Source organism: Suricata suricatta, chromosome 6 (genome assembly GCF_006229205.1).
Source record: "Suricata suricatta isolate VVHF042 chromosome 6, meerkat_22Aug2017_6uvM2_HiC, whole genome shotgun sequence".
Lineage (NCBI taxonomy): Eukaryota > Metazoa > Chordata > Mammalia > Carnivora > Herpestidae > Suricata > Suricata suricatta.
In genome coordinates this window covers 26,688,979-26,698,418 of record NC_043705.1, presented here as the reverse complement: position 1 = coordinate 26,698,418, position 9,440 = coordinate 26,688,979, and the positions used below count along the sequence as shown (strand labels likewise).

General features: G+C 55.7%; 1 protein-coding gene across 2 annotated transcripts in view; it reads right to left on the bottom strand.

The window, feature by feature from the left end:
- Nucleotides 1-417, bottom strand: part of SLC25A48 (solute carrier family 25 member 48) — a 43,072-nt gene extending 42,655 nt beyond the window's left edge. For both annotated transcript variants that reach the window (XM_029941323.1, XM_029941324.1), the window contains exon 1: nucleotides 195-417. In XM_029941323.1, coding sequence (XP_029797183.1) covers nucleotides 195-240 — 46 coding nt within the window. In that variant the 5' untranslated portion in view covers nucleotides 241-417. The remainder of the gene's footprint in view (nucleotides 1-194) is intronic.
- Between the last annotated feature and the right edge of the window lie 9,023 nt (nucleotides 418-9,440).

Here is a 9,440-nt window from a genome sequence, read left to right as displayed (position 1 = left end):
CCGGCAGCAGGCGGCGCGCACGCTGCGCGCGAAGCGGAGGCGCAGCGCGCGGGGCTCCCAGACCTCAGCAGCGCGTGTGAACTCGGCCGGCTCGCTCTCTCTCTGCGCGGCCCGCGGGGTCGCCCACAAACACAGTCACCTCCGAGGGCTGGGGCTGGGGGGTGGGGCTCCCTCCCGTCCCGGGCCGGACTCACCTCCGATCCAGCCCGCCGCGAAGTCTTCCAGCTGGAAGCTGCCCATGGCTAGAGCAGCGCCTAGAGGAGTGGTGGGTGCCCGGGGAGAGTCCGCGGGGCACGGCCAGCCGGCCCGCACTCGGGGGAGGGGGTGGGCGACTCGAGCGCGCGCTGCAAGTTCTACTTCGAGTCCCGTCTCGGAGCGCACGGCCCGCGGGGCGGCCGCGCTCACCTCTCGAGCGCCCGTGGCCGCTGCAAGCACGCCCCCAGCGGACCTTAAAGGCGCCGCGCCTCGCCGGTCCCGGACGCTGGGGCCCCGCGGGGCGTTCCCTAACCCCTCCCTTCCCCGTCACCCACTCCTTGCCACCGCAGGTCCTCAGCCCCTGCCTGGTTCACACCACCTCCGAGACACTGCTAGTGCTGTCCGGGACAGCTTTGTCCGACTCATGACAAGAGGTGGAAAGGGAGGCTTTATCCAAAGTCGGGAAGAATTTGATTACAAACACCAAGACCTCTGTGATAGGATTATTTGCCTGTGAGGACACATCCTCTCTCCAAAACAGCACTGGAAGAATTCTCACGGAATGAGCAGCTTTCAGCTCGGCCACAAGTTCTTCGTTCTCTGGGGATCTGATTGAAAGCTGGAGACAGTTTCACTATAAGATACACAGGACACACAACTTTCCATGGCGGGTTGAGAGGTTAAGGACAATTTCTCGACACCCCCCGCCCCCCCCCACCTCTCTGGCTAGCCCCAGGTTGCAGAACCTTATCCATCCATGAGGAACTGAAATAGTATGTGGAAAACACCTAGCCCCGGGCTAGGCTCCAAGTCAGCCCTAAATAAACACTAGCTATGAGGATGTCTTCAGGCCAGGGTCTGGGCGGGGGGGGGGGGGGGGGGGGGGGGGGGGGGGGGGGGGGGGGGGGGGGGGGGGGGGGGGGGGGGGGGGGGGGGGGAGGGGGGTGTGCCTTAGGCGTGGTCTTACTTCCTCCTGACAGCAGCTGTGAGCAGGCATTACTATCACCCCCACTGAGGGTCAGTTTTGTATCAGCTTGGCTGGGGGGCAACAAACGGTACCCGGTGATTCGATCAAACATTAACGGAGGTGGTGCAGCGAAGGCGTTTTTGTAGGTATGACTAACACCTAAAACCAGCTGATTTTAAGTAAGGGAGCTTATCCTCGATAATCAGGGTGGGTTCTCCCCAATCTGTTGAGAGGCCCTTACGACCAGAATGGAGGGATGCCTGGCCGGCTCAGTTGGAGCAGCGTGCGAGTCTTGATCTCAGGGTGCAGAGATTACCTAAAAATATAATCTTTATTTTTTTAAATGTTGATTTATATCTGAGAGAGAGCATGCTAGTGGGGGAAGGGCAGAGAAAGAGGGAGCCAAAGCATCCGAAAAGGGTTCTGCGCTGACAGCACAGAGCCCGATGTGGGGCTCAAACTCACAAACCATGAGATCCTGACCAGAGTCCAAGTCGCACGTTTAACGGACCGAGGCACCCAGGGGTTCCCAAACAGGCTTTTTGTTCTTTAAGAGCAAAATGGAGGTGTCCCTGCAAAAAAAGAAATTTCACAATGCAATGTCAGCTCCTAAGTATTTCCAGCCTTCCAGCCTGTGCTCCAGATTTCAGATTTGCCCAGCTAGACCCCACGCTTACCTGACATATATATGTCTGCTACTAATTGTTTCTCTGCCAGAACATTAGAATAAATGCAAGGTCTCCAAAGAATGACCCTTTTAATGACTTCACCATTGAGCAATTCGACAGGTGGAAAGAGCCACTCTCTTGAAGGACCACCTACCTGGTGCCAGGTGGATTGTCATTCTTCAGTCCCATGTCGGCAATAACTGGCAGGCAGTGGCTCTGGTGGCCCTGGGATAGCCACCCGAGTCCCGAAATCTGTTCCTTGCAACTGCTCATGAGTGCAACAGGATGGAAGGAGCACACTGCTTTCCAGAAGAAACCATTGTCCACACTCCATTCCCAAATGTGTGCTCTCAGTCTGCCCATGAGGCGCACCGGCCAACAGGCAGGGGAGGACCCAGGTCCAGCGGCAGTCCAAGGCCGGGCCTGGGGGATCCCAGACCACCAGGCCGTGGCAGCAGGCCTGCCCCCTCCCCCCTGGCTTCCCTGCTCTGGAGCATTTGCTGTGTTGCCATGCACATGTGTCCTCTGCCCTTGGGAGACAGCAGGTGCAGAAACTAAGGCACAGACAGATCAGCTTCCTAGGTTGCTACAGGAAGAAGAAACCTCATTTTCTTTCTCCCTCACCTCCTTCTGGGAAGGAAGCCCCCAGAAACATCTCCCACTGCAGTGGGGTGCGCACACAGGAGGGGCTGCTAACGTTTGAGGACCACCACTCCCCATCTCTCATTTGCCCTTTGATGGGAGGACTTCCTAAGCACCCACTATGTTCTTGGGAGCTGTGAGAGAGGAGACAGTCATCTGAGCTGCCGCCTGGAGGTGACTGTGAGAGCGCTGGGGAGGGAGCTGTGTGGCAGGCAGTGGTTAGGGAAGCCCCCAGGCCTCCAGTCTCCCTGCTGCACTGAGTCTATCCAGCCCATGACTCCAGCTCCTCAACAGTCCCTCTGCCAAGCCCTCACTCCCCAGCCGAGTAGCACAGTCCTGGGCCAGCTGCTCCGGTCCGTCTGGTGGCCTGTGGCCGTGGCCCTGCCATCAGGATGCCCCTCTCCCCGCTCAGCTATTCTCCCCTTCTCTGCTGCCCTGCTCTCGCTCCTTGGTGCCACCTCCCCTGTGCTTTCTGTGTGGGGCTCCTCAGAGGCCTTGTGGCCATGCTGTCCCAACCTCAGCCCCCATCTTCCGGCTCACAAACCCCACCCCTCATCTCCCACTCAGACCTCACTTCTGAGCCCACAGAGCTTTACTCTACACCTCCGCTCGGGTGACCCCACGTCACTGCTCATGTGACATGTGCCTTGATGAAATCTTTAACTCCCCAAGTACTCTTGACTCAGTGTCCCCACCCAGCTAGTCACCCAAGCCAGAGCGTGGATACTGTCCGAGATCTCTCTCTCCCGGGGACCCATCCCATCAGCCATCTCCTCCATGGCTCTGACATGCAGCCCTTTCTGACGTCTCTGCATGTGGCTGAGCCCAGACCTATGCTATTCCTTGCCTGGATCATGGTAACAGAGGCCCTCTGGCCTGTTCCCTCTCTATCCTCCAGCTGCTGCCACAGTGTGCCTCTGAAACCTTGCATCTGCTCAGGTCTCTTCTGTTAAGGGACCTCCAATGATTCCCCATGGCCTCAAGTATAATTCCAATTTCCTAGCTTGGCAGGCAAGGGTCCAGGGGCATGGGTCTAGCTGCCTTTCCACTTCTGACTTCCTACCACCTCCCCTCAGGCTGGAGCCTCAGCTGGGCAGTGTGTCCTCCATGCCCTACCCACTTTCCACATGCAGCTGTGCACGTGTGGGCCGTGCTGGAAATGCCTGTCCCTCTGCCTCCCCGACTAACGCCTACACCTGACTCCTCTGCGACTCAGCTCAGCGCTCACCTTCTCCTGACAGGCTTTCCGTGAAGTCCTCACCACCCCACTCCATGCCAGATCTGCTGTCTCTCAAGTGTGTACCCAGAATATCTTAGGCATATCTGTATTGTGGCTGCCATCCACAGAGGGCTGTAGTCTATCTTTCTATCAGGACTGGGGATCCACTGAGAACAGGGCACTGAGTTATTCTTCTCTAAACATCCAGGGCCTGGCTCAGGCCTGGTAAACAAGCAGTGTTCAGTGGGCTTTAAGTGGGGAAGGCTACGGAACAGAAGTCTGAAGGGCCTGCTGACTGTAGGCAGTCAAAGCGGGGTCCAGATACAAGGCAGAGCAGGAAAGGCCCTAGGCCTTTCTCGGCATGTCATGGAAGCCTGGATCCTTTCAGGCCCTCAAAGCTACCTGACGCTTTTCCACCTCAGGGCCTTTGCCCCAACCACCCCTGCTTGCGGCTCTCCTCTTACCTTTTTCTCAAGGCCAGCTTCTACTTCTTTCAGCCCTAAGCTGAAATGTTCTCTTTACAGAGGCCTCTCCGGATACCTGGGCTAAGGTGAAGCCTTTTTTGCCCCTCTCGAGGCATCCCTGCTTCCAATTCCACCCTGACCATGTTGGCCAGGCCTTGTGCAATGCCTGGGAGGGTAAGACCCTTCTGATTCATCCGCTGTCCCTGCATTCTTAGCCTCCACCACTGAGCAGACACATGAACAGAAATCCCTGATTACTGGATGCAGATGAATGACATGGGAATGCAAACACCTGCATTCTTCTCCTTTGGGCATCTGTACCTGCTGCATTAGTCCTGCACTAGCCTCAGACAACAGGAGCTCTCGGGTTCCCTTCCCTGACTCTGATGGGGAGGAAAGGAGTCTATGGTGATTTTCCAGCGCTATTTGAGTTTCTCATTGACCGTCCTTTGAGACAGTCTGCTCAGAGCATGTTCAGACTGTATTTGGCTCAGCATCTATTCAATATGACTCCAAATCAAGAGACAGAGGTGTAGGGCTGTGATGTGGGGCCAAGCAGCCACTGGGAGGTTGGGTGGCCTGGGCTCTGTTTCTGGTGCTTCTGCTCCACCTTGGGCAATCCACGCCTCAGTTTCCCCCTCTGTCTTTTGGAGAGTACAGATGAATTCCCTCTTAGGTAATGTCCAAAAAGTCTGAAATTTCTAGGCCACAGTCCCACCAGCCATGGGTGTCTTATAAAGATGTGCCAGCAGAGGGCGCTGCGGTACAGCACTTGGGTCTCCCAGGAGGAAAAAACCAGCTTGGCTGCCAGAGGGGTGTTTTCTGGCCCAGTTTCCTTTGGCCTGGGCTGGCGAGTATGCACTTGGGCAGCGAAAGAGGTGCTGGCCTGGGAGGTTCAGAGGAGTCTGAGGGTGTCAGAGGGGACTGATGAGGACCCAGCTGAGGCTTTTTGGAGCTGACTGTACTTGGAGGGAAAATGCCCCAGTAAAGAGAGGCGAACACCCACAATCTCTTCACCAGCTTGATTCATCAAGACCTCAAGTGTGCAAGGGTCTTTTTTTTTTCCCAACCAGGGCTCCAGGCTGGTCCAGTACTGTATCTTCCACCACACTGTCCCATTGTATTCTACGAAGAAATTCCCCATTTTATAGATGAAAGGAATACAGCTCAGAGAGGTTAAGCAATTTCCCCAAAGCCACCCAGGCAGTGAATGGAGGATTATGCACTTGCAGTAGGACTCCAGGGCCAGCTTTTAACCAAGGTGCTGCCTCTTGGCCAAGACTCAGAAAGTGGAGGTAACTTTCTACAAAACCCTCGCTCCTATCCCTGCCCTGGCCCTCTGTATAAATGTCCTAATCTCCTTGCCTCACTTCCCCCACAAACAACAAGCTGGTATTAACATTTGCCAACCACACTCATATTCTTAGGACTTCTGGAGCAGATGCCCCAGTAGTCGAGGGGAGTGCCTGGGAGAAGGAGAGGAGAAGGATCCAGTACAGCAGTAGAACTCACATCCGCAAACCCCCCGCAGAGCCCGTACTGTGGGCCAGCCTGCGGAGGGGTGCGGAGGGCTCCAGAGAAGTTTGTGTCGGAGGTGTCTACCCACTCTGCCATATGGCAGGTGTCCCCCACCAGGCGTCTTCACACATCAGCTGCAGGGCCCTGGAGGGAGGCCAGGAAACCCCATACCCTGCCTCCCTGAAAAGAAAATGGGCCAGTAGGGACAGGAGAAAGTCTGGAGGGCAGACTCAGAAGTCTCGGGAAGGAGGTGACATTTGGGGTGGTCCTAAAGAGACAAGCTGGGTTTTGACCCATGAAGGTAGTCGAGAAGGGCAGGTGGCCAGAAGGGAGAGCCTGAACAACACTGGACGGGCAAGCAGGGCGCCTGGAAGAGGCCCCTTGCCGCGGGAGGGGAGGCTGCAGGCTTGGCATCCGAGGGCAGACGACCTTGGCCGGCGAAGTGAGTGTGGACGATCCTTGGCCCCCGTGCTGCTCCCTGTGAGTGGACAGAGGACCTGTCCCGCACCCATCTGCTTCTCACCGAGACCAGCTCCCCGGGGCCGCGCTGAGGCGGCCTTCCGCTCCTCGCAAGCCAGCTCTTGTTCTCCATGAGGACGGTGGTCTCGTCCGGGGAAGCCTGAGGCGTGTGCTGGTCAAGAACTACCAGTGCCTCCCACCACCAGGGTCAGTACCGTTCTTCCCACTTGCTGTGAGTCGCCACGTGGTGTGAACCCACCCAAATCCCGCCGTTCTCTTCTCCAGGGTCCCTGTGAACGTGGCAAAGAGCACACTTGTTGTTGTTGAGTAAGGAGATATTTTATTTTATTTATTTATTTATTAAATTTTTTAATGTTTTTATTTATTTTTGATACAGAGAGAGACAGAGCATGAGAGGGGGAGGGGCAGAGAGAGAAGGAGACACAGAACAGGAAGCAGGCTCCAGGCTCTGAGCTAGCTGTCAGCACAGAGCCTGACGCGGGCCTGGAACCCACGAACGTGAGATCTGACCTGAGCTGAAGTTGGAAGCTTAGCCGACTGAGCCACCCAGGCGCCCCTAGTGAGGAGATATTTTAAAGGACTCCAAAGAACTCTCAGTTTTGTACCAAGGACGAAGGAAAAATTGAAAAGAACAAAATCCCCAAACCGTATGGATTAGATTTTCTCTAAAATAGAGATTTGCAAAGTGACAAAGCTGTGGCCAGGGAGGAGGCTCAGGAGAACCAGACTTAAATGAGGTACAAGCCCACTGGGGGTGGAGGCAGAAGGGGAGTCACCCACTGCCCCAAGCCTGCGTGCTTCTGCAGCTGCAGTCGACGTTCTGTGACGTCAGCGGACGTCCTGTGACGTCAGCGGGCTTCCTCTCCACCGCGTGGCTCCCGCCCACCACAGCCGAACCTTCTCCTGTGTGGCCGGCTGTGGTGAAGGAGCTCTGTCTCCCCGTGAATCACCAGAATCTGGCTTTCTTGTTGTAGACCATTATGGCAGCCAGTCCCCAAGATGGCCCCCAGACCTTGCCATCCATGCCCTTGTGAGGTCTCTCTCCACGTTGAATTACAGAGAATCTGCGTCACCAACAGAGTATGTATGGCCACAGTGACAATATGTGACTCTTGAGGGTAAGTTGTCACCATCATGACAGCTTCCGTCTCAGTCTCTGGGATCACTTGGAAAGCCAGTCACCATGCTGTGAGGCCCACAGGTGAGGACCTGAGGCCACCTCCCAAACACCCAGCACCAACCCGGCAGCCAAGTGGGGAGCCTGCAGAGCCTTCAGCCCCTCGAGCCCTCAGCTGACCAAGCCCTGCCCGATACCCTGACCGCGACTTCATGAGAAGCCCCAAGCCAGAACGACCCAGTCAAGCGGCTCCCAAGTTATAGACCCTCCCAACAGTGAGAAAGTGCATGTATGTCGTTATTTTGAACCACTACGTTCTGAGATGACTTACTACACAGAACTAGGGATCTAATATAAGCTAATGAAAGCCTACTGTTTATTAATGTGTATTCTATCTAAGCATAATGGTCAAGAGCATGGGGTCTACATTAGGTATGTCCAAGCCTGCCTCTACTGCTTTCTTGCTCTGTAGTCTTCAGTCAGCCATTTAAGCAACCTGTGCCTAGACAGACTCATCCGTACAATGGGGATGCTGCTGGTACCTAAATGAAACCATTCTTTTTTTTTTTTTTTTAAGTTTATTTTGAGAGAGAGAGTGAGCACAAGCAGAGGAGGGGCAGAGGGAGACCCAGAATCTGAGGCAGGCTCCAGGCTCTGAGCTGTCAGCACAGACCCCGACGTGGGGCTCAAGCTCCTGAACTATGTGATCATGACTTGAGCTGAAGTCGGATGCTTAATGGACTGAGCCACCCAGGCGCCCCTAAATGAAATATGTTTAACTGAAAACCAGTGCACGTGAAGTGCCCAGACCGGTGGCTGGCACAGGACAAACAATGAAAGTTGTTAGCCTCTGCTTCCTGACCTGTGTTCATGCACGTCTGTGTCAGCACAGAACAGCTCATGGCCGACACCGGCTGGACCGACCAGAAGCAGACTGCTCTTCCAGACAAGCCCATTCCCTCACCCAGGACCCGTCCTGCCCCAGGTCCTTCCTGCTAACAGCTCCTTCAAGAAAACTCTCAGTCTGGGAACCCTGGAGGTTCTCATCAGCCTGCTCGCCAGTCGGGTTTGTCCGTCTCCCCTCAGGAGGGTTGGGATTGGAACCCGTGGGGCCCTGGGCCCTGCTGATTCTCGGAAGGCCACTTGTATGGGAAGATGGAGCCACATGACCAACTCAGCTTGGACTGTACAAAGAGAGAGCCCCCAGGTTCTAACATGCAGCCCGACATGTGTCTCTGAGGGCAGTGACAGCCCGGGATGCCACCTGGTTGGATGCAGCCATGGGGAATGTAAGAGGGAAAAGAGTAGTCACCACCTCCAAGAACAAAGCCAAGGAGTCTTCCAGCAAGGGCACCTCTATTTCTTCACCATATTGCCAACCCAGCCCAAAGGGAAACCATAGGAGCGCCTCAAGAGATACTTAAAAGTGCATTTTAAAAAAGAAATTCTTGGTCGTAACTGAAGCATGACCAACTGGTTTCTCTCCCATGGCCTCTCGACTTCACCATCCTCGGGACGACTAGGGAGCAGGTGAGGGGGTCCTACTGGGTGGAGGAACAGAAATCCGGCCATCAGGGGCATGTGGGTCACAGGGGAGGGGCCGGGGCGTGGAAGCAGTGCCACGGGACGGAGTGGCTGTGAACTTGGGCTCCATGGTGCACAGTCCCAGGTGTGGGTGGGGTGGTGACATCTGCCATGGTGTGGGGTGAGCCTGGAGTTTGGGGTCCGGCGGGGGCACCAGGAAATGTTATCCAGAGAGGCCACGGCCTTGGCATATGTCGTATGTTGCTCTCCCCTGCCTGCATCTCCAAAGCATGGGAGCCAGGGGAGGAAAGGGGGTGAGGAGGAAAGGCGAGGCGGGTGGCCTCCCTGTGTTTGATGGGTGGCAGCTGGCTCTTTCTTTCCTTGCTGCCTCAAGACTCATTGAGGAAGAGTGTGTCAGGAAGGGTTTTAAATGCTCAGGCCCTGAGCACACACAGACCTGGGCATGAATCCAGCTCCACTGTCAGTGAGCTGTGTGAGCCCAGGCAGGCAACTTAACCCCTCTGAGCCCATTTCTTCATCTGGGGGATGGAGTTGATGCAAGTGTCTACCCCCGTGAGCATTACGGAGACATTCTCTGTAAGGCGCCTTGCACATAGCAAACGTTCCCTTAATGTAGGCTGCACAT